At 50.0% G+C, this 23,383-nt stretch overlaps 2 protein-coding genes across 6 annotated transcripts in view; both read right to left on the bottom strand.

Annotated features, from left to right (window-relative positions):
* Nucleotides 1-15,961, bottom strand: part of Tmco4 (transmembrane and coiled-coil domains 4) — a 73,389-nt gene extending 57,428 nt beyond the window's left edge. Inside the window, exons 1-3 of one of the 5 annotated variants that reach the window (XM_038333838.1) lie at nucleotides 15,818-15,961; nucleotides 9,113-9,249; nucleotides 5,056-5,233 (exon numbers count right to left, since the gene is read on the bottom strand). In XM_038333838.1, coding sequence (XP_038189766.1) covers nucleotides 5,056-5,225 — 170 coding nt within the window. In that variant the 5' untranslated portion in view covers nucleotides 5,226-5,233; nucleotides 9,113-9,249; nucleotides 15,818-15,961. Of the gene's footprint in view, nucleotides 1-5,055; nucleotides 5,234-9,112; nucleotides 9,250-10,465; nucleotides 10,484-14,961; nucleotides 15,444-15,817 lie in introns of those variants that run through there. The other 4 variants (XM_038333840.1, XM_038333837.1, XM_038333839.1 and 1 more) reach the window with 4 other exon arrangements.
* Nucleotides 15,962-20,261: 4,300 nt separating this feature from the next.
* Rnf186 (ring finger protein 186) lies at nucleotides 20,262-21,104 on the bottom strand. The gene has a single exon (XM_038332459.1). The coding sequence runs from the start codon at nucleotides 21,102-21,104 to the stop codon at nucleotides 20,262-20,264; it is 843 nt and encodes a 280-aa protein (XP_038188387.1).
* Nucleotides 21,105-23,383: the final 2,279 nt, after the last annotated feature.

The raw sequence follows: 23,383 nt of genomic DNA on the forward strand, positions 1-23,383 counted from the left end.
TCATCCCGGGAGGGGCAGATGGCGGGTGTGGACAGGATGTCTCCAGGAATGAGTAAGTGGCTGAATAGAGCAGTCAGTGTGGTAGAGGAATGGCTAAGGGCCAAGGGAGTAGTCTAGCTTGCCACCTGCCAAGAAAGGCTTGGGCCCAAAGAACTATCTTGTCACAAGAGCACAAGTTTAAAGAGCAGAGCCACTGGTGCTGGCCCCAGCTGTGTGATCCTGGGATCAGTTACTCCATCTCTCTATGCCTCAAGAGTTTTAATACATAAAATAGTTGTGACGATGAGAAAATCTAGTTCACAGGGTCGCTGCAAAGGTCAACAGAGTTGGTATCTGCTCATGGCACATGTGGGGCACTACCGACCGACACAGTTCTGCAATGGCTGCTCTAGTTCTGCTGCCGTTGCTGTGATAAAATATCCCAATGGAAAGCAGCTTCGGGAAGAGAAGGTTTATCTGGCTTGTGATTCCAGGTTACAGTCCATCATGGCAGGGAAGTGAAGACAGGAACGTAAAACACCACATATATGGTCATAAGCAGAGATGGACCAAGTCAATGGATCCTTCTCGTTTGCTGCTCTCGGCTAGCTTTCTCCTCTCACATCATTCAGAAGCCCCTGCAGAGGGAATGGTGCTGCCCACAGTGGACTGCCTCTTCCTACAGCAATGAACCATGAGACAGTCCTCCATAGACAGCCGTTAAACACCGTCATCTAGACAGTTCTTCATGAAGATTTTTCTAGGTGATTCTAGGCAGTGTCAAGTTGACAGAACTAAACAGCACAACCGTCAAGTGGAAGTGTGTGTGTGTGTGTGTGTGTGTGTGTGTGTGTGGTCAGCATAACAACTGAACAAGTTCAGTTGTATGTCAGATGGAGAGAGCCTTGGTAAACAAGGCCTTGGTAATTGCTGTGACTTTGGTTGACAGAGTTGACATACACAGAAATAAGGCAATGACGGGCTGGGAGTTTAGCTCAGTGGTGAACAGCAAGCACAGTGTGCATCAGGCCTCAGGTTCCATCCCCAGCACCGTCAAAGATAAAACAAGACAGCAAGAGCAAAGGCAGCGACGCTCGTCACCCAGCGAAGTTTGCCTGCGCTGTCTTTCCATACAGAGACCTGAATTCCTACCACAGCCCCAGGAGGTCAGGAAGGTCTTGTGTCAACCTCTGTCCCCCCAGATATGGCAACCTAGATCCAGACATGTCTCAGACATTCGTCTTGTGCCATGCTTACCTGCCATGGAGCCAGCCCCTCTCTAGCAACTCTGTCACCTAGGGTCATCATGTGCTGGTCACTCCCTAAGATCATTCTTATAGGTAGGGCACCTGGCTTTGGGGTTCAAGTTCATCAGGGTGCCAAAGGGGAATATAGACAAGGCTTCTTTGGAATCTTGGCTTCTTTATTCTTTCTCTAAAGTTCCTCCCCTCGTGAAATACAAACTATAGCATTCAGGAATCTGCCCCCAGCCTGCTTTTATGAATAAAGTTTTATTGACAGACAGCCATGCTCTTGTAGCCACTTTGGGGCTACAAACAGGCTACAAGACTGGGGCTGAATAACTGACACAGCCACAGCCTGAGAAGCAAAAATACCTGAGCCTTGGCAAAAGGAGTTTTGCCAAACTTTGTATACCCAACCAGTTTTGACTGTTTTTTGAGATGTGGCCTCAGCACATAGCCCAGGATAGAGGTGTGAGCCTGGAGCTGCTGCGCCTGTCTCTATACTGCTTCTCTGGTTTTATTTTGGTCTTTTTCCTTTCATCTATCTTTCTTTCTCTGTGGTGCGGGACTGCGCCTCACACATTCTGGGCAGGCACTTTCCACCGCTGTGCTTCCTCCCTGCCTGCCTGGCTCTATAGTGTGAATAAATTGAATCAATTGTAAGGAGCAGCATCTGGGACGCTCAGAGGACAGATAAGAAATAAATATTCGAGACGCTTGCTTTGATGTCTCAGGAGGACAAAAAAAACGGCCACTGAATGTTTTCTCAAGATAATGGGGAACACAGCAGCCTGTCTGGGCTTTAGAAAGGCAGAGAGTTCAAAAAAATGTGCCCTGCCTTAAAATTCAGAGGAGCAGCAACCTGGCACACAGCATGGGAACTGGGGAGCCCAGGGAGAAGGCTGGGGGACACGGGAACAGAATTCATACCCCCAGAGTCCTTTCAGCAGTGGCCAGGACAGGCCTGCAGTTGGGGTCATCAAGACCTGCTTTTGGGGGGTCCTTTGGTGGTGGTGGTGGCAGTGGTGGGGAGGTGGAGGTGGTAGTGGATGTGGTGGTGATGGTGATGATGATGGTGATGGTACTGGTGGAAGTAGTGGTGGTGGTGGAGGTGGTAGTGGAGGTGGCTCAGCTTAGGGGAGCTTTTGGGAAGATGGCAGCTTCCCAGGTTTGGTACAAGCAAGGGATGGAGTAGGTGGTGAGCTGAACTCTTGTAGGAGACAGACACGGGTCTGCCTGGTGAGATGGTGCGAATGAGAATGAGATGTGCCTTAGAGGTCTCAGAAACCCGAACACTTGGTCCCCAGTTGGTGGCTCTTGAGGAAGAACTGGGAGGTGTGGCCTTGTTAGAGGGGGTGTGTCACCAGAGGTGAGCTTTGAGGTGCTCTCTGCCTCCTGCTTTGAGAGGTGAGCTCTCCACTGTTCCTGCCACTATGCCTTTGCTCTGCAAGGTGGACTCTAACCCTCTGGAACCACAGGGACAATCAACCACTGTCCTTCACAGGTGGCCTTGGTCGTGATGCTCCTGCCGCAGCAAGAGGAAAGCGACTAAGATGCCAGGGAGCAGCGTATCCAGATGTTTCTCGCTGCCACATGGAGGCTATGGCAGTGACAATGACATCATCATCATCATTTGAAACAGAGTTTCGTGTAGCCCAGGCTGGCTTCAAATTTACTATGTGGGGGAGGATGATGTTGAGCTCCTGATCTTCCTGCCTTTACATCCCAAGTGCTGGTACTGCAATCCCGTGTCCCCACGCCCAGTTTGATGCAGGGCTGTAGCTCTGAGCCAGGTTCTGAGCCATCTGTACACATCCCCTGCCCTGCTGCCCCTGTAACATCAATACAGTGCCAGTTGTTTCTCTGATGATGGCAAAAGCTGACACTTTCCTCCTCTCCACCCCGCGTCTGAAGTTTGGCCATGGGACTGGATCTAAACAATGACACAAAAGGAAGCCTTGCGGAAGGGGTGGAATAGAAGGGGTCAAGGGAGATTAGGAAAGACTGTCTGTCTGTCTTTCCTCTGGCCTTGGGCCTAGTCCTGTGAAGATGTGATATACAGAACTGAAGCAGTTATTTCGTGATCAGGAATCTTATAAATTAGCAAGTGCCTCTGGGGCAACCATCAACTGGGAATTAACTACCTTTGGTTTGTTTGTTTGTTTTTAGCACATAAAGAAATCTACCACTTATTCTTTTAGTTCTGTTTTAGAACTCATACTCAAAAGTTCCCTGGCTGCAGGAAGAGGTTCCACTCTGTTATCCTCACACTACGAGGAAACCAGTGTTGTGGGATCTTTGCACACTGTGTGAAGATGGATCTGCTGTGATTGATGTAATAAAAAGCTAAATGGCCAATAGCTAGACCAGAAGAGGGTAGGTGGAACTTCTGGGGACAGAGAGGATTCTGGGAAGAACAAAAGCAGAGTTGGCAACCAGACGGTGAGGAGACAGGAGGTGCAAGATGAAACACAGTAAAAAGTCACGAGGCAAAATGTAGATTAATATAAATGGGTTAAGTTATAAGAGCTCATAGGACAAGCCTAAGCTAAGGCCATGCTTTCATAATTAATAAGTCTCTGTGTAGTTTGGGAGCTGGCTGGTGGGACCAAAAAAGGCTGCTATAAACTAGGGCAAAGGGAGTAAGGTGCAGAGTTGGTAAATGTACTAAGCACCTACTGTGTGCTAGGCACTATGGTGGTGATCTAGACTGCTGGTCCCCCCCTACACCTGCTTAGGCCACCATCCCAAAGTTACAGGATGTGACAAGAGCTGAGCGTGAATCTGTGGAAGGCTCCCATGCTTCCGAAGCCAGCAGTTATCATTTTTCTCAAGGACTTTACTGAGGGCCAGGGTTCCACTGAACTATGGGAAGGTCCTGGGATTGAAAGGTGACCTTCCAAGGAGCTCAGGGTGCAGGGGTGGTGGGTCTGGGATGCAATCTACTGAGAGGACTGGGGGAAGCAGCTGGTGCCTTATGCAGAACAGTGGCCCTGACTGCCCTGACGGGGTGACGGCAGTTTGGGGAAGGCCACTCAGAGGCCACTCCAGCCTGTCAGGCAGAGTACATCCAGGAGGTCATTGAGGGTTTGGGGGAATGTCAGGTGGTGTGGTCCCTTCCACAGGGACATCTCTAGCCTCTAGGCTCTCTCCTTCTTCAGGGTTAGTCCGTTAGCTCCTGCTTCTCCTTCACCCTAAATTAAGCAGGTTCTCATGTCTGCTCTGCCCTACAGACAGGCTTTGCTGTGCACCCCCTCCATGCCGCTTTCAACCTCTAAAACTCCGCCCCAACTCCTATCTTGCAACCTTGCAGGCTCCTAACCATTCCATTACACTAATGCCAAATGCATGATTTAAGCCCACACCTGGTCGGCAGCAGCAGTGACAGACATCAAATACATACATGGCCCCTTCTCATCTCTGCTTGCCACTGTCATGTCTACGGTGGTGGGGGAGTCTCCTGGGACTAAGTCCCAGGAGGGATCAGGAGCCAGGTCTCATGCTCTTCAGTTTTATCTACAAGGCTGGCACTATGCCCAGCACATGGTAAGTGCACAATAAACACACATTTAAAGGGTGAATAAATCTCTTGTCTTCTGTAGACAGTGACCTGCTTGGGGGGAGGAATGGATCTGTCTCATTTATCATATACACAAGGCCTTCTGTGAACTGAAAATTGTGCCTGGTGTCCAGTCGGAGCTCAAAAAATGCTTGGGAACAACATCCATGAGAGATAACTGGACAAGGGGCATCTCATCCCCCTGTGGCAAACTAACCTTGGCAGCTAACTGCCAAGGGCTTGGCCTTCCCTCTGAGAGACTTAAAAGCTTACCTCTGCTCGGGCTCTGGAAACAGCTCTGACAAAGAAATGCCACAGAGGGCAGCATAGGCAAAGCGGTTGGCCTCGGTCAGCTCTCGGCCCAGGGGCTGCTGAGACTCCCCTTCTTCAGCTGGCTCTGCTACCAGAGGCTGCTTCAGGTGTGGCCTGATCCATGTGGCCATTCCTAGCCCTGCAAGACAGAATCCCAGTGAGAAACTTCCAGGGGAAGGCAGAGGTTACTAGAGGGGCACACAAAAGTCATCCAGCATAAACTTTGGTGGGGCTTGAGGGTCCTCCAGCATGAGGGAGGTCGAGGCAGGAGGACTGCAAGTTCCCAGTCAGCCTAGGCTACACAACAAGACCACAGAACAACAACCATAAAAGAAGGGACTGACATATTAGTGTCACTAAAATGATGGCTTTCTGTTCAGTACTTTGGTTTGAGATGGGTCTCTGCAGCCTAGGCTGGCCTCAAATTTACTACATGGCTGAAGATGACCTTGAACTCACTCTCTATCTCTGCATCCCATGCTGGGATTACAAGACAGGTTTTATTCATATACAGTTCAGGGAGTGGGGACAGGGTGCACACCTTTAATTCCAGCATTTGGAAGACCAAGGCAGGCAGATCTTTGTGAGTTTGAGGCTAGCCTCCTTAGTGCAGGACAGGCACAGTGACAGGCAGTTATCTGGAGTCTGCTGGCCAACCATCCTAACTCTGAGCTTCTGAGGTCCAGGCTTAGGAGAGAAAGATTGTCTCAAAAGAATAAGATGGAGAGGGATTGAGGAAAACACCTGAAGTCGACCTCTGGCCTCCACAAGCAAGCATTCACATGTGCACACACAGGAATGCGTATACATATATACTATAACACACAAACACACATGCATGGAATAGTTGGCCTCTGTATTGACATATATGTCAATATGTGTGTATATGTATATGTATATGTATGTGGAACACAGCACAGATACAATAAACAATAAAAGCTAATACTGGGCTAGGAATATACTGTGTGCTTGCCCTGCACGCACTGGGCCCTAGATCCATCCCCAGTACTGCATATGCCAGGTGTGTGATACACACCTGTAATCAAAGCACCTGGAAGGTAGAGGCAGGAGGATCCCAAGTTTAAGGTCACCCCAGGCTACATACAGCTGGAGGCCATCCTGGGATATACAGACTTAATCTTTATGACTAAGCTGTCTGTCTCTGTGGAGGCCCAAAAATGTGGGCCTATTTCCACCCTGTCTGATGGTCAGAGAGTTGAAGGTTGCTAAAATGGTTGACAAGCACCCAACTCAGGATGTGATTGCTTGATTTTTTTTTTTTTAACTTTGAAATAGCTCATACAAGTAGGCCAATGCCATCCTGACGGGTGGTCAGGATGTACAGATGTCCTTCCTTCTGCTCCTTCTTTTGTAACTATTGTGTCACCTCGGGAGTGGCTGCCTTCAGGATCTTGGCCTAGAGCAGTTTCACTGCTTAAACAACAAAATGCTAATGATTTGATATCTCAGAGTGTGAGAGGGATTGACTGAGTTGTCCTTTGTATCATGTTAATAAAGTCTTTTGTTACATCCCCCTCCCCCCTTTACACTGAGTATAAAAGCTGTGGAAAAATAAACTTGGGAAATTTCAGTAATCACTGAAATGCCCTCCTGGTATTTTCTATGGTTTCTGTCTTATTATTTTTATGCATCTCTGTATTCTTTACTTATATTTCTAAATTCCCATGCCCCCTACCCTGGCAAGAGACATTTTTGTCGAGGCCGGTCTTCAACAGTCCCTGAGCACTGGGGCTGGGATTCTAATTCCAGGTGGTAAGAAGGGTCATAAAGCACAGGTTGTACATCCTCAGACAGCCTCAGAGGAGAAGCCACTGGGCCTGGGTCACATAGCCGGCAAGTGGCAGACTGACAGAAGCCAGGCTAAGTTCTGGGCCATGGTCTCTGTTTTAAACAATGGTCATGATTCTAAGAACTTCTGAGTTTAATAGCCAGCCCCACACTGTTCTCAAGCCATAGGTTTGTTCTCATCCTGCTGATAAATAAATATATATTATATACATTATATATTATATATAATGAGTAATATATATTTATTCATTTTATATATAGCTATTATATGTAGATTATGTAGACAGACTCATAGATGAGTTATATATGATATATATATATCATATATTACTCATCTGTCTACAACCAATAATGCATTAGTCTTTAAAACACAGTTAAAAGCAACAAACTTTTTTTTTCTGAGACTCACTTTCTCTATGTAGCCCGGGCTGTCCTGGAACTCACTCTATAAACCAGGCTGACCTCAAACTTAGAGATCCACTTGCCTCTGCCTCCTCAGCACTGGGATTAAAGATGTGTACCACTATCAGCCAGTAACAAACTCTTTTTAAAGGATGCACTTAAACACCAACTTCATTCAGGGTAAATTGGGCTCAGATTAGTCTCTGAAATATTCAAACTTTCAAACAGCGAATCAGTTCGTAAAGCACGCTCTAATCCATTTAATTCTCACACATACCATGCTTGTAAGTAGGGAGGGAATGAGGCAGTAGGATTCCCTCCTACAACTGAGGGATGGGCACAGGGAGGCCACACCTCTTCCCCAATGTTACAAAGTGAACGTGTGATAGTCCAAGCCTCTACTTCCCTCCTCTACTCCAACGTCTGAATCTTCCTTCCCTTGTCTTAGATGGTGGCCTTGCTATTTGCCCTAGCTTTCTCTGTTTTAGAATACTGCAGGCATCAAACACACTTCTTGAAGAACGGAGTGGCTTCCATGCTGCTGGAAGACAGATAATAACATACACACAGTGTATAACATAACATAACATAACATAATAACATAACACACAGTGACACCACGGTCAAGTAACAATGTCAAAGTCACAGAAGTGAGCTGGGGAAGGGAGCTGGAGGGATGGCTCAGTGGTTAAGAGCCCTTGCTGCTCTTGCTGGGACCTAGATTTGGTTCTCAGCATGGACATGGAGGCTCACAACCACCTGTGACTCCAGTTCTAGGATATCTGGTGCCTTCTGGCCTCTGTACACACACGGTACATATACATACATTCAGGTACACACATTCACATAAAATTTTTTAAATCTTCAAAAAGAAAAAAAGGGAAGGAACCAAGATTCACACTCAGGTCCAGAGCACTAAAGAAGCCAGGAAAGATCTGAGTGTGGTGCCCGTCTTTAATCCCAGCACTTGGGAGACAGAGGCAGGTGGATCTTTGTGAGTTCGAGGCCAGCCTGGTGTACAGAGCGAGTCCCATGACAGCCAGGACTATATAGTGAAACCCTGTCTCATATAGGGGGTGGGGGCGGATAAACACTGTACTAGTAACATGAGAGATGGAGGCATACCAAAACAAAGCCGGAGTTAGCAAAGACAAGGACTAGGATGAGACCTGAAGAACAGACAAGAAAAATCAGATAGGGTGGGTGGGCCAGAGGGTGTGTCCTGTGCAGAGGGGACAGTGTGTGGCGGGCCTCAAGGCAAAAGAGAGACAGGATTTCATTGACTCAAAGAGATTCTCCAGGGAAACCAGGGCTCTGCCAATGGTTGGGCATGGAGGATGGTCTAACTGATGAGACACAGTGGGGAGCTGTCACAGGGACCGTGCAGGGCCCAATGGTCCAGAGAAGGCTTTTCTCATGTTCAAAGCCGGTGGAGTGGGTGAAGGAACACAGGACTTTCCAAGTATTAATTCTGTAACTTCCTTTACATTCAACATGATTTTGAAACAGAAGTCAAAAGAATTCCATCAGGAGCATGCAGAGAAACCTAAAGGTCTTTTCTTAGGGTCCAAGCCAATTAATTAGAAGTATCATTGCCCACTACAAACTAACCAGCTATTGATTTAAGAAGCAAGTACTGGCACTTAGCAGGTGCCAGACGTTAGGCTGTCTGGCGGGGACTTAGGGGTGACGGTGCCAAGACAGACAGACAATGGTTCTCCTCATGGGGACTCTAGGCTAGAGAGAGAGACAGAGACTTTAGACTATGTCAAGGACCTGTATCAAAGTAAACCTCTGGGGACCTTACCCAATTCTGGAGAGCCAATGTGGGCGTCCCTTTCTCAGAAGAGGCTGTTCGACTTCAGAGGGTTCTTCAAGGAAGTATGCAAATTGCTCTAGAGACCAAACCAGAAAAACCAGCCACGGGTCCAGAGGGTGTGGAACCTGGAACCGGTGGAGAAGGAGCAGTTAGCCTAGGCTATGCTCTTGACTCACTCAGGTGTAGCACGGCAGCAGGCAGCCTTCACTTAATGGTCCTTCTCTCTCAGAGTGCCAGGTGCCACTCAGACTATCTCATGGATGTCCTTGTGCCTCGGGCTGCGACTACACCTTCTCCCTGGGTTAGCCTGGCCACCACAGGCAGGAGTTATCTCTCTGTATTGCAGCTCGCTGGGTCCATGAAGCATCCAGCAGGGCAGTTGCTCAGAAAACACTGATTCGTGAACAAGTTAAAGAGCTGAGTTTAGATGGGAAACTTCTCACACCCCAACTGGACATCAGCTGGGAAAGGGAGAGGTGCTAAGTATATGAAGTCACCCAGGGATGGTTCCCACCCAGGGCACCTGCACACGTCAAACAGTTTGAACTCCAGTCTGGCCATTTGTTTGCAGCATGGCTTCACACATGCTAGGCAAGAGCTCTACCACGGAGCTAAACCTTCTCTTTTTACATACATACACACACACACACACACACACACACACACACACACACACTCACATTATGAGACAAATTCCACTAAGTTGCTTAGGCTATCCTCAAACTTTACATCTTTTTTTTTTTTTTTAAAGATAGAGATTCACCATGTAGCTCTGACTGGCCTAGAATTCACTATGTAGATCAGGCTGGACCCAAACTTGCAGAGATCCACCTGCCTCTGCCTCCCAGGTCTCCTGACTGCTAAGATTACAGACATGAGTTACTATGCCTGGCCATTGGCCTTGGTTGGGAATCATTCCCTGTGTGTCTGGATGTCTGTGCCTCTCCTTTGTCTGGCGATCTGTTTGTCTATCTTTTGTGCCTTTGTTGAAAGCAAGGCGTGTTCATCTTGAACTTTATCTTTTTCCTACTAAAAAATCACCGTGTGTCATGGCATCTCCAATATGCTGGGGTCCTCTGCTGTAGTTGGGCTGAGCTTCTAGCAATAGCCTCTTCTGGGCTCTCATTGTGCCAAGCCTCAGCTTCTCTCCGTGACCCTTTTGATCCTGGGCCTTCAACTGCTACTCTGGCTGCACCTGCACCAATGGCTGTATCTGTCCTCTCACGGTGCCAAGCCCTAGCTGTTCTCCATGACCCCTTCATGCCTTCAAAACCACTGCCCCCCTGGGAGACTTTTACACAGGACACAGGGCCATGTTCAGCTGCCAGCACAAGGTCTAACCTCGGCCTTCTGTACGGTGATTCTCAGGAAACACTTCCCAGATTTCACCTCAGTGATGCTGGTCTCTTCTTAGTCACAGATAATTTCTCAGCTCCAGCTGACCGGCATCCATTAGCCCAGCAAGCAAAGGTTTCACGTTAGTGGTTCTGGTCTCTTGTTAATCACAGCTGATTCTTCAGCCCCAGCTGACCAGAAGCACAGATTCTTCTTTCAAAATATGCAATGACTCTGATCTAGTCTTTAAGGGACCCTCAGACTTTCCTCTGGAATCAGAAGCCGGGCCTTCATTGTCTACATTTTCCCCAATACTGTTAGTTGTTGTGCTGTTTTGTTTGTGTTCTGACAAATAAGCTTGCCTGGAGATCAGAGGGTGGAGCTAGCCACAAGTTAACCATAGAAGTCTGGAGATCTGTACAGAGAGGAGACAGGAAGTGACAGCGTGGAGTGGAGACAGAAAGACCTCAACCCTGGCAGTCAGAGGGTTCAGAGAGGTAACAAGTTACTGTGGCTGCTCCTTTGCTTCTCTGATCTTTCAGCATTTACCTGATATCTGACTCCTGGTTTTTATTGATAAGACTGATTAGGATCACATTTCATATTTTCCAGGATCTCATAGAACAGTCACCAAGGTTAGAGCACTGGATTGCTTTTCTTTTCCAAAGTTTCAAAGCCCTTCCATAAACCTCCCCAAAACATGGTCAGGTCTGTCACAATGTCCCACTCCTGGGACCAATTTCTGTCTTAAGTGTTTCTATTGCTGGGATGAAACACCAGGACCAAAAGCAACTTGGAGAAGAAAGGGCTTATTTCGCTCACTTATGAGAGTTCATCATGGGATGTAGATAGGCTGGAAACTCAAGCAGGGCAGGGACCTAGAGGCAGGAACTGATGTGGAGGCCATGGAGGGGAGATGTGTACTGGCTTGCTCACATGGCTTGCTCAGCCTGTGTTCTTATAAAAACCTGGACCACCGGCCCATGGGTGAATGTACTCACAATGGGCTGAGCCCTCCCCCATCAATCACTAATTAAGAAAATGCTCTACAGGCTTGCTTACAGCCTGATCTTACAGAGACATTTTCTCAACTGAGGCTCCTTCCTCTCAGACGACTCCAAATGAGTCAGCTGACATAAAACTAGCCAACACACACAGCCAGCAAGGAATATTACTCTTTGCCTCTTTAAAAGCTAACTGATTTTTAAGTACTTCGTCAGTGCACAAGAATCCCTAAAACTGAGGAAATTTAAACTGAAACTAATCATGTGAAAACCATGCAGAGAGAAAAAATGTGGCGAGGGCATTTTCCAAAAATCACTTCCAAAGGGTGAATGGCCAGGGATGTGAGTGCATTTCTAATGTTTTCTGCCGTAACCCCCTTTGAACTCTCTAGAAGGTGCTGTGTGTGTGTGTGTGTGTGTGTGTGTGTGTGTGTGTGTGTATACATGGAAAGAGCTACTGGAACATGTGACAGAGTGCTGGCCATGACCACTCCAAGGGGATGGAGGCTGAATTCAGGGAGATTTTAATAATTTGTGTTTTGTGAATTTTTTTTGTTGTTTTTTTTGTTGTTTTTTTTTTGTTTTTGTTTTTCGAGACAGGGTTTCCCTGTAGTTTCTAGAGCCTGTCCTGGAGCTAGCTCTTGTAGACCAGGCTGGCCTCGAACTCAGAGATCCACCTGCCTCTGCCTCCCGAGTGCTGGGATTAAAGGCGTGCGCCTAATATTTATTTATTTATTATGTATACAATATTCTGTCTGTGTGTATGCCTGCAGGCCAGAAGAGGGTACCAGACCTCATTACATATGGTTGTGAGCCACCATGTGGTTGCTGGGAATTGAACTCAGGACTTTTGGAAGAGCAGGCAGTGCTCTTAACCTCTGAGCCATCTCTCCAGCCCGTGAATTTTTTTTTTAAAAGGTTTTTCTAGACAGGGTTTCTCTGTGGCTTTGGAGCCTGTCCTGGAACTCGCTCTGTAGACCAGGCTGGCTTCAAACTCAGAAAGATCCGCCTGCCTCTCCCTCCCGAGTGCTGGGATTAAAGGCATGCGCCACCACCGCGGAGATGTGAATTCTTAAGGAAGGGAGGACAGGTGCAGAGCAGACTCTGTGGTCTGTGTCCACACTTGCAATTGCACCCTTTCTCCTGCCGGGGCCCTGGCATGCCCACCGCCACTTCTCATGGGGGTCACAGAAGAGCCTCCTCACTAGTCTCCCGTGTCACCCTGCCTTCACTTACTGCCACTCGTCATATGTCATGAAGACAGAGCCATCCCAGGCCTTCACAAGGGTGGCAAAGCCATAGGTAATCTGGTCCCATGGTCCTACTACCCTCCCCATCTTTTTCTTTCTCCCTAGCTCTGCTGTTGTCACACTGTCCTGCTGGTCCCGTCCCCCAGACACTGTTTGTCCCTTCGCTGAAATGCTCTCTTCCCCAGATGACCACGGGGACAACGAACCCCGCCATCCAAGACCCACAGTTGGGGGCCTCCAACCCCAACTTACTTGGTTCCTTTGGTCTGAGTCCCCATGTCCAAGTCAACTCTGGTTACAGTGAGCTCAAGGCTGACTGGGCTACATAAGACTTTGCCTCCAAGAAAATAAAAACCACGGAAGGCATATAAGATGATTATTAACCGCCTAATACGTAATGACCATCTTCAGGTCCCACATCGGCCAGCCCAGGCTCTGGTCTAGGCTTCCCAATCCCATGGTATCCAAGTACAGGCTGAGCCACAACAACCTAAACCAGTTGGCTGTGCCCTTCCAGCCACACTCTGAAGCCTCGGTCTATGGAGGTTCCAAGGGTGCCAGACGTCACCCTGCTCTGCTCCTTCCAGTCCTCTGCCAAGCTTGCAGACTAGGTCACAGCTTGCTGGGGGCCACTCAGGAAGCTGAGGAACACAACCTGTCTTACTGTCCGACCCTGGGTGAATCTGTCAGGGTGTGCAAACCGGAAAGGCAGAGTGTGAGGCGCGTGTTGTGTTTCCAGCCCTGGAGGGAGCCTCAGCCTCCTCACCTGGAACTCGGCCAGCCCCTAGCTCTGCTTCTAAAGTTTCTCTACTGAGAGCAAGAACAGGTTCTCGAGTAACTAGACCTCCGATGAAAAACATCCTTGCTTGTTTGACATGTTTGATCCCCTCGCCCAAAGCAAGTATTTTTTAGACAGCGTCTCTACATAGCCCTGGCTCTTCTGGAACTCACTATGTAGAAGAGGCCAGTCTCAAACTCACAGAGACCGGCCTGACTCTGCCTCCAAAGTGCTGGGATTAAAGGCATGGGCTGCCACACTCGGATTTACTTTACTTTTGATTTGGCAAAGACCCTCTGTCCTGTGCCTTTGCCCTCATGAAGCATTCCAACAGTACTTCGGCACCAGGAGGATTTATGGTCCCTTTGTGTCATAAGGAAATGTAGGTCCGAGGGGACACCAACGGTGACATGGGGAGGAAGTGGCAGTACCGCGCTTTGCCAGGGTTCATCGAGGGCATCTGCTAGGTCCAGGAGACTCTTGGCTCACTCACCTATTCCCCAGAACTTTGGGAAGTGGGAAACTGAGGCTGGAAGAAGCATCTTCAATGAGGTAAAGATGTCCAGAAGGTTTGGTACTGTTCTAACTAGAAGCAGGCCCTGGGTCCCTGCTTCTTCTACATACTGGGTAGTTGGGAAGGTTTCAGTGGTCTTGTCTGCCCAGCGTCCGGCTGATTCAGCCTCTGGAGTGTACTCCCGAGGAACGACTGTTAGCTGCTGTGTCTTCAGTGCCTCAGCAACGTACACACTGACCCGTAGTAGGTGCTCAATAGATACACAGTAGGCCAATGGAGGCCTGGGGAGTCTCATGGGTCTGGTGTTCCCCCTATTTCAAGGCAGCAGTGGCCTCTGAAGCAAACCTACAGGTTTAGCCAAGCTCTGCTTCTACTCTGGGTCACCTCTGGGAAAGACAACATCATCGAGGCCAACTTTGAATCTACCGCTAGGTCAAACTCTGGAGTCAGCTCACCTTGTTATCCCCTTTGCTCTGATTACCTGGTCCTAGCCAAAGTCACCCACTGTCCCCAGCCTCAGTTTTCAGTTTTCTCAGCTGGAAAATCTGTTCCCACATCAGTAGCAGGAAATCTCCCTCTCCCTCGTTCCGTAAATACCCGCCGGGCGAGAAGCCACGCCCCGGTCACAGTAGGAAGGGGCCGGACCTTTCCGGGACTCAAGGGCTTCCTAGGCTTCGGGGAACTGAGTCTAGAGAAAAACGGAAGGCGGGAGCGGGTTTCTGGAGCTCCCCCAGAAAGCAGGGGACGTCCAGTGACCCTGAGTGACCTTGGGCAAAACACTTCCTAACCTTCCAGCCCAGCCCCTTATCTTTCAGGGGCGCGGTTTGGTGCCCTGGTGTGCAGGCCGGCGTGCTCCGCAGGCATCAGTGTCCCCTCCTGCAGCTCAGCTCGAATCCTAAGAGCACTTCCGGGTCCGAAAGCTGTCTGGGAGCGCTCGAGGCTCCCGGCTGGCTTACCTGGAGGTGGCAGCGACCGTCGGGACGGAGTCCTGGATCCTGGCCGCCCGGCTGCTTCCGCCTCGGCTCTCCCCCGCCCGTCCTCACCCAGGCCCAGCCGCCCCACTCCGGCCTCGGCCGGTCCCGCCTGCGCAGCCACAGGGCCCCGACCTTCCGGGCTGGGCCGGGCGCACAGCCACCTAAGCCACCAAAGCCGCCACCCGGGTGCTGGCCTCCGGGAGGGACCTGCAGATCTGCGCCCCAGGGAGTGAGAACGCGGGGTGCAGGCGGACTCTACAGAAAAGTGCTCGCCAGGGGCTGGGCTGGTAGGGGAGGGTTACGCGCAGACACTCGGAGGGGAAATTTCCAAATTGTGCCTCCACACCCTGAAAGCGCCTATCTCAGAAGCAACCTCCCTCCGGCTTACACTGCCTTGTGAAGTTTGAAACATTCACGCCTCTCGATTCTTCTTTCACTTTCTCTAATGCTGCCAGTGTTTGCAGCCGAGGCTCTTACATCCCACAGGCCTTCGTTTTAGGGTTCCATCCCTGTGAGACTTCCCTCACCACCCACTCAGCTTTAGCCATTTAACAAATATTTGCTGAGCACCTACTATGTGCCAGGTCCTGTTCCAAGGCCATGGATTGGCACCCCAGGCATTCAGGCCCGTAATACTTTTATCGTAGTACTTAAAGCTGTGAAGTTGATTGTTTTCCTTTTTGCCAATTTACAATCTGTATATCCCACACTAGAACTTAAAAGGTCCAGAAATGGAAGTCTCCGATGCCTCATTCGCTGCTCGGTCCCCAGCTTCAGGGACAGCGCCACAGCTCTTGTTGCCCTGGCAACCTGTGGATTTTTTTTTTTTTTAAATCACCTATAGTCTACAGGCGAGGAAGTAGGCGGCCATCCTGGTCAGGGGTGGGATATGAGTCACCATGACCAAAAATGACCTCTAAGGCCAGTCGCTCTTTCTCCCGGAGAAGGTAGGCTGGGGCTGGAAGTGGAAAAAGGTCAGACGCGCTGCATTCCAGCCCGGAGCTTGTGACTCAGGACCCTACTGGAATGCTGTGGGCCTCTGTCACCTGACCTTCCTATTGGCCAATCAGGACCAAGAACAGCTAGAGGGTTATTGTAGGTCGAAAGGATCAGTTCTGGAGGGCTGAAGGGTTCTAGCTGAGATTCTGGGCATCACTAAGGGCAGGCAATAGACGCACGGAGGTGGCATTTGCCCCCTTCCTCCCACCAGCGCCCATCCAAACCGGACTTTAGAAAGATCCTATTGCTGGCTATGAGGAATGCAGGACGGCAGTGGCCAGAGGGTTCCAGGCTGAAGTACCGGGCCTTAGTCTGAGCTACAGTGAGGATCTCAGCCTTTCAGGTGTGAGAAATACAGGGAAAATTGGAACTGCTGTTCCTAGTTCATCAGAAGCTGACTTAGTAAAGTCTTACTATAAATAAGTAAATAAATGTAATTCTAAAAGTTAAAAAAGGGATCATTTGCTAACGGAGAAGGGAATAACAATAGATAAGTGAAATCAATACGGAAAATAATTTTAGAAAGTAAGTTGCACTCCATAAAAAGTGGTCCCCTAATAGGTTTTGAGACAGTAAGGACATTACTGAGAAAAACGATCAATGGAGCCTCTGCTTTAGTCAATAGCCACATAGCAATATTGATTTTTAAAAAAATCTTGACTAATGTATCAGTGTTAAGATTGGAAATCAGGGCAAAGGGCACGTGAGTTTTTGCTAAGAACTCTGTGCTGTCTCTGCAGCTTTCCTGCCAATCAAAAACCCTCCAACACACATTTGCTAAATAGCACAGAGATTGAGCCCATAGTGTAGCAGCCACTCCGAGCTAAGCCTGTCTTGCCTTTGTTTAAATAGAGTATCAGGGCCTGATGGTAAAGGGCTGAAATCACAGTCCCTGGTTGTGGGGACTTACCGAGGCTGAGGCAAGGGGATCACAGGCCCAAGGCCTTTCTGGGCTTTAGAATGAGTTAAAGGTCTCAAAAATAAAAAAAAGTGAGACAGAAGATTGGAGCTACATCTCAATGACAGAGCACTGGCCGGGCAGGTTCCATCCCCCCAAAAAAAGATGGGTCACTCCTGCTAGGTGACATTTCAAAGTCTGAGGGCATCGAACCACCTCCTCCACAGAGAACTAAGGAGTGGTCTTCTCCATGTGTGAGCCAAGGCCGTTTAACACCACTTTTCACGTACTTGTTAAAAATGTGCTGTGTATCACCTGGATATGAATTGCTGACATTTAAAAAAAATGTATTGGACTGGGGACAAATGCCTAGGAGTCTCTTTTCTTTATTGGAGGTCTCAGAGGAGTGCCATATCACTGAAGTATAGCCCCGGCCCTCATTCTAGGTCCAAGGAGGGGTCAGGTGATCTGTTCTGTCACTCTTAGCCCTTTTCTTCTAAGACCTCTCAGTGAGCCTAGCGCCACCCTCCCATTTCTTTGGGGTCAATACTCTTCGCCCTTTTTTTCTAAGACAAGGTCTCTCAGTGAGCCTAGTACTGCCTTCCCATTTCTAAGAGGACAAACCAAGGCCCAGAAACATCTGGTAACTCCCACCAATGTGGCCCAGAGTCTGGCACTGAGCCCAGGGCCTCTCAGATGGTTCCTTCCGACCACATCCCCCTGTCACACTGCCTCATTCCTCTGTCCCCTCCAGGACAGAGCTGGCCTTGGCTGCACTCTTGCCTCCAAGCTTTGACGTTCCAGAAGACGATTGGGACCAAGTCAGCTTCCAAGGGCCAGAAAACAGTAATACTAGACCACTTTTGCCCAGATATCCCAAAGATGCCTTGGTTGGAGGCCAGGAATAAACAACAGGAGCTTGTGTGTCTATGTCGTAAGCTGAGGCTCAGGATGGTAGTCATTTGATCAGGAGGATGCACCTCAAGCTGGGGGCTCCAGTGCTCCCATCAGCAGGGTTCCCCTCAGGGAAGGCTGGAGGGGGAGGTGGCAGGCCAATCCCATTTTTATCATTCTTCCTTCTGAAATCTGCTGCTCTCCAGAGTCCTGGAATCTCTGGGTCCTGTCGTTTGTCTTGTATTCTCGATGGCGTTTCTCTCAAGCCCATAGGTGGCGATCAGTTTTCAGGTCATTCTGTGTACAAGGGAGGCTCAAGTTGAGACAAAACTCTGAGCCACTTCCCCACATCTCTCTGTCGTAGCCTGGCTGTGCAGCCCTAAGCTGGGGAAGCCACCCTTCTGATCTCAGTGTCTTCCTCTGCATGAGGGAACACAATGGTTGCCACTTCACAAGGCTGTTAGAGACCCATAACTCGGCTATAAGGGGGAACGCCTAACTCTCTTGCGAGTACTGGCTAAACATGCTCCCACCAAATGATAACAAATGGTATTTTCCTTGATCAACCGAAGAGTTGTCTCCGGGAAGTAAAATGAGCTTGGAGGAGTAGGTGAGGAGACTGGCAACCATTCCAAACTGCACACACCCAAGGCCAATGGGGCAGATGCTTGAAGGCCCTCCCCCTCTGCTCACCCTCTCAGAAAGGGTGTTCCGCAGGCCCATGCTGGCGGACTGTGAGAGCCTGAATCCATGCACAACCTCAGCTCTCTCTGTCTGCACTGGGAATTGCCTGACTTTATAAGAAAAGTAGAGAGCCACAGTGCTTCTCAAGGCAGCGTACTGCATATGGACTTTTGTTTTCTTGGCTATTTATTTATTCCACTGTGTTGGGGATGGAGGGAACCCAGGGCCTCACACATTCCAGGCAAATGCTTTACCGCCGAGCTCCACCCTCAGCTGCCACACAATGAGACAGGAGTCCTTGTTGTGATCTCCTTGCAGACATTCACAAGAGTATGACTCCTCCATCCACCTGTGGCTTGAGCCATGTCCTGAGTAGTTAGGACATCCTGGGGTTTTTTAAAGACTAATTGAGTCAGACTTACTCAGTCTGAGGAATGGGAAGGAAGCTGAGAGCCAAAGACCTTGCTCAACAGCATGTGACCACTGGCCAGGGCTGAGCACCCAGGGCCCAGTGGCAGAGTCCTCTGCTCACTCTTGACGAAGGTTCTGTCACCATGAACTGTGCCCTCTTTGTCTGTGATTTTCCCGTTTCAGGAAATGGGGTGCCTGGGAAAGGACCGTGCAAGGGGCCTGGTGAGTCCTTCCAGACTTTCATGTCTGGCGCTTCCAATCATGGATTTTCCAGGATATACTTCCAGCTCCCATGCTGGACTCCTTGTCCTTCCGTCTCCTCCCTGGCTGAGCCTTAACCTGCAACCCACCAGAGCTGACTTCTGAGGGCAGATGCTTCCCTGTGTGAAGAAGCCCAGTCTTGAAGAGATGACCCAGGGACCTATCTAGTGACTGTCACACTGAGACTGGGTGGGGGGCAGGGCAGGGGTGTCACTGCTGAGGACCGTTGCCTTTACGAGATGTCTTATCTTTATGGCAAAGGAACAAATAGGACCGTAGATGTGATAAGAAGGGTGGCACCACCTGGAAACCTTCCGTCTGTCATGTGGGCCTGGGAATCTGATGGCGAGCTGGATTCTCATTCATTCTCTCTCTCCTCTGCCCTTATAACCCTGAGATTCTCTCACGCCTGGTGATCTCAGTGAGGAGTCTGGGGACAATTCCTGAACTTACCCTCTCCGCACCCCCAGCTCTATCTGCTCAACCCGAGATAGCCCCCTCCCCAGCTTTACACGTACACCTCCATGTGGCTTCTTCTCTCCCCGCACTGCTGGGGTAGACCCTGTGGGAAACCCTGATGAGACCTTTGCCATGAAGGGTTTAGGATGACCGCGGTAAGTGACTCTGGAGAAAGTCCAGCAATGCTCCCATGAGCAAGGGCATCCCGGGATGGAAAAGGTCCAACAGCTAGAAATGGCCACAGACTTCCCAGCACACAAAACATAAAAACCCAGACAAGAAAATGAAGCCAGCTACAAGGATTACAAAAGAGCGCTGGTTCTATTTGCTTTGTAGTAAGGTCAACGTCCCAATATGTGCACATAGTGATATATACAAAACCCAGTAGCTCAGGAAGAGGGGTAGGGACCCAACCACCCTTGAAAGTCACTCATTAAGGGAACGTGTCTCCTCCCTTTTCCCCTAAAAGTTTGGCTATGCTACACAAGGGAAGACAGGTGCAAGCCCATTGTCCCAGCCCTGAGTCCTTGATCCAACACGACCAGTTTGGCTTTGACGTACAAGTCCAGTTCGCATGTGATTTCGAAGGGAGGCTCCTAGTCCTTTTCCCCCGTAGGTTGTGAGATCTGGGGAAGGGGAGCCATGGCAGTGCTGGGCCTGTAGTGATCCGGGTCTCTCAGGCAATAGAAGTGATCTGGGCTTGCTTTTGCTCTCTGCAGAGCAGAGTCCTGGAGCAAGGCCAGTTGCTGCTCCGGCTGTAGGGGTAACAACAGAGTAGGGTGGACATCAGCAGGGCCAGGGCGATGATAACGGCCAGCACCCACCGGATGATGCCCGGGTAGATGAAAGGCAGGATTAGGACAATGAGAAGAGCCAACAAGAGCAGGTGTACGGCTAGGCGCCGGGCAGCTACTCGATTGACACTTACTACGTCCTGATCATCTTCTCCTGTCCAGTTGGCTGGCCGCGCTGCTGGAGTGGCAGAACCAACTAGTCCCTGGGGACACAGGTGCACCTCCGGGCATGACCGGGCCAGCCGCCCCACCATGGCCTCCTGGTCTCGCAGGCTGCAGATTAGGCCTCCTGGGACGGCAGTGACCTTTCGGCACAGTGGACAGGGGATGGACCAGGTGTCTTCTTCCACAAATAACAGAAGCTTCAGGCACACAGCGCAGAAGGCGTGCTGACAACTGAGCAGCTTGGGGGACCGGGCACAGCTGTAGGGCTCTCGGCACACCAAGCATTCCAGGTCATCCTCCGCAGAGATACTGAGATGCCCAGTGGGTCCCAAGGCGATGATGGAGGTTGTGGTGGTGGCATCCGCTGGGATAGGCGAAGGGACCTTGGTGCAGGACATTCTGGGTACCAAGTTGCTGCAACGAGGCTGTTCCGCATAGGGGCATCCGCGAGGAGTGACCACCGGTGCTGCCGGGACTTGCATGGGTTCTGGTCCTGTGGAGACGCTTCCAGCCTCCTCTCTGCTCTGTCCGGGTACCTGCTGACCGCAGCTGTCTGGCATCTTTCTCTTCTGGTTGCCCAGCTTGTTTCTCAGCTTACGTTGTCCCCTTCAGTTATTATTATTTCTTTACTCGAAACCCAAGGTTAATCAGTAACTTGGAGACCTGGAGACTTTGAATTACCTGATAGAAGGGCCAAAGGGGGTGGAGTCTCATGAATCAGGACTTTCCTGTTGGGGCCCTGCCTGATGAGTGTCTGTCTACATGACAACCAGCTAAGACACCGTGATGACAGAGGTTCCTCTCAAGCTCTGGGGTGCATCGGTGACCCCCATTAAGTTTCCTGGTCTGGGTAGATGAGGGCACTCCCCACACCTTTTAAAAAATTATGTTTATTCTCTGTCTGTGTCATGGTATACAGTGGAAGCTGAAGGACTTGTGAGAGTCTGTTCTCGCCTTCCAACAGGTGTGTGCTAGGGGTAAAACTCAGGTCACCAGGGTTGATGGCAAGTGCCTCTACTTGCTGAGCCACCTCGCCAGCCTTTAAAAGTCCAGAATGTTGGGCTTCAGGGCTCAGAGAGGTAGATGTATTAGGCCTGGGTGGGGGTCTAAAGAGCCGCGGAGTTCACAAACATCCATGTGATCCTGATGAGGGTGACCGGGGAGCGTCACTTGGAGAAAGGCCTCCAGAGATGGGCTTCTGACCAGACCTTCCAGGTTTCAGAATCAATGGGAACTGTGTTTGTGCTTTGAGCACACGGGCGAATGGGTGACCCAGTGGAAACAGGGAGAGGTGATGGGGAAGGATGAGCAAAGGAGGACAGGAAAACGAGTCTTTCCAAGCGTCCATTGGTCCATTCGGTGCCTTGTCATCCCAACAGCTGGCTTAGCAGACGCCGGTCCCCAGGCATCTCATCAGCGTACTGCACAAACAGGCACCTTAAGATAAGGCACCATCGGCTGTGTCCTCCGGGGCTATGAGCACAAGCTGCCATTTATTTGGGCCTTCTCAGAGCAAACTCTCAGGGAAGAAGAGGCCTGGTTCCTCATCTGTGGTCTCTGAGAATCCCAGCTCCATAAGGAAGGTCTAGGCACGGGAGCTGGGTGTTGGCCTGCTGGCTGCCTGCCAAGGGGCCTTTCACAGGGGCAGGACCCAGTCGTGTCCAAGGTCTGGTTCCCAGTCTCACGGGACCCAGCCATGTCAATAGGTGCAGATTCGACTGACCTCCGGGCAGCTGGCCTGAACTGTCAGGACTCACGTGGGATGGCAGATAGGATGCACCATGGCAGTTATGAAATTCTGTCCCCCTTACCATGCCTGGGATGCTAGAGCTTGAATGGAGGTCCTTGCCCTCCACCCCCCCCCCCCAAAAAAAAACCCTTCACAACAAATACAGAAACTTCTGCCAGTGGCTTCTGGTGTCTAGCTCTTTGAATTAAGCTCTTCCCTCCACCGTTAGAGTAGTGCTGCAGGCTCAACCTGTGTTGTGGAGCCACCCGCAGGCAGAGGCTGCTGATTCGTGGATTGTCTCTCCCTCATGGCTCTCTCTGAATCCCAACCCCAGTTTCCGTGGTTTTCTGCCTTAGGCTGGGTAAGCAGTGATTTCTTTCTACCACAGCGTTTATGAAGTTCACTCAAAGGGGCCCTGGCTCTAGCTGGGTATCTGTGCCCGTATGTTCCCCACTTTCTGATTGACAGAGGCCTGTCTTCACTATGGGTGATCACTGCTCCCCCACAGCCTTTCTGTGTGGCCCCGTGGGAGAAAGGAGCCCACACCCTGGGCTTCAGAGTGGAAAACAGCTGATACCTTGAAAGTTAAAGAAGACCAGTTAGCATATTCCGCCAGCTGGTTGCACTGATTGGTTCTGGCCTAAGCAAAGCCAACAAGACTGGGTTCTGGAACTCCCGTTGGAACTGTTGATGGTGTCTTTCTCCTGGGTTTCCAAGCTTAAGTGGGAGCCCTGGGGGAGGAACAGGGTCACAGTGTGCAAAGAACTTGCCCAGGAATAGGGCCAAGGCACAAAATATCCTTTTAGCACCTGGATCCAGCCATGCCTGAAGCCGCCAGAGAAAGTCCTCTGTAGATTTTTCAATTACATTAATTTACAAAACACACTTTTCTTTTTCTGAGCTCTGGGGCTCGAACCCAAGGCCTTGGTCACCCAACTTCCTAGTTCATAATAAGTCAATTCAGACTGGATTTCTATTTCTTGCAAGTGAGAGCTATCTGGATGGTACCCCAGTAGCCGAGGAAAAGCAACTTTGGCTTTCTGAGTGGGTGAGAACCCACAGACAGGGTGCACACAGCCCCAGGTGACAATGTGTCACTCTGCTGAGATA

This window comes from Arvicola amphibius, chromosome 6 (genome assembly GCF_903992535.2).
Source record: "Arvicola amphibius chromosome 6, mArvAmp1.2, whole genome shotgun sequence".
Classification (NCBI taxonomy): Eukaryota; Metazoa; Chordata; class Mammalia; order Rodentia; family Cricetidae; genus Arvicola; species Arvicola amphibius.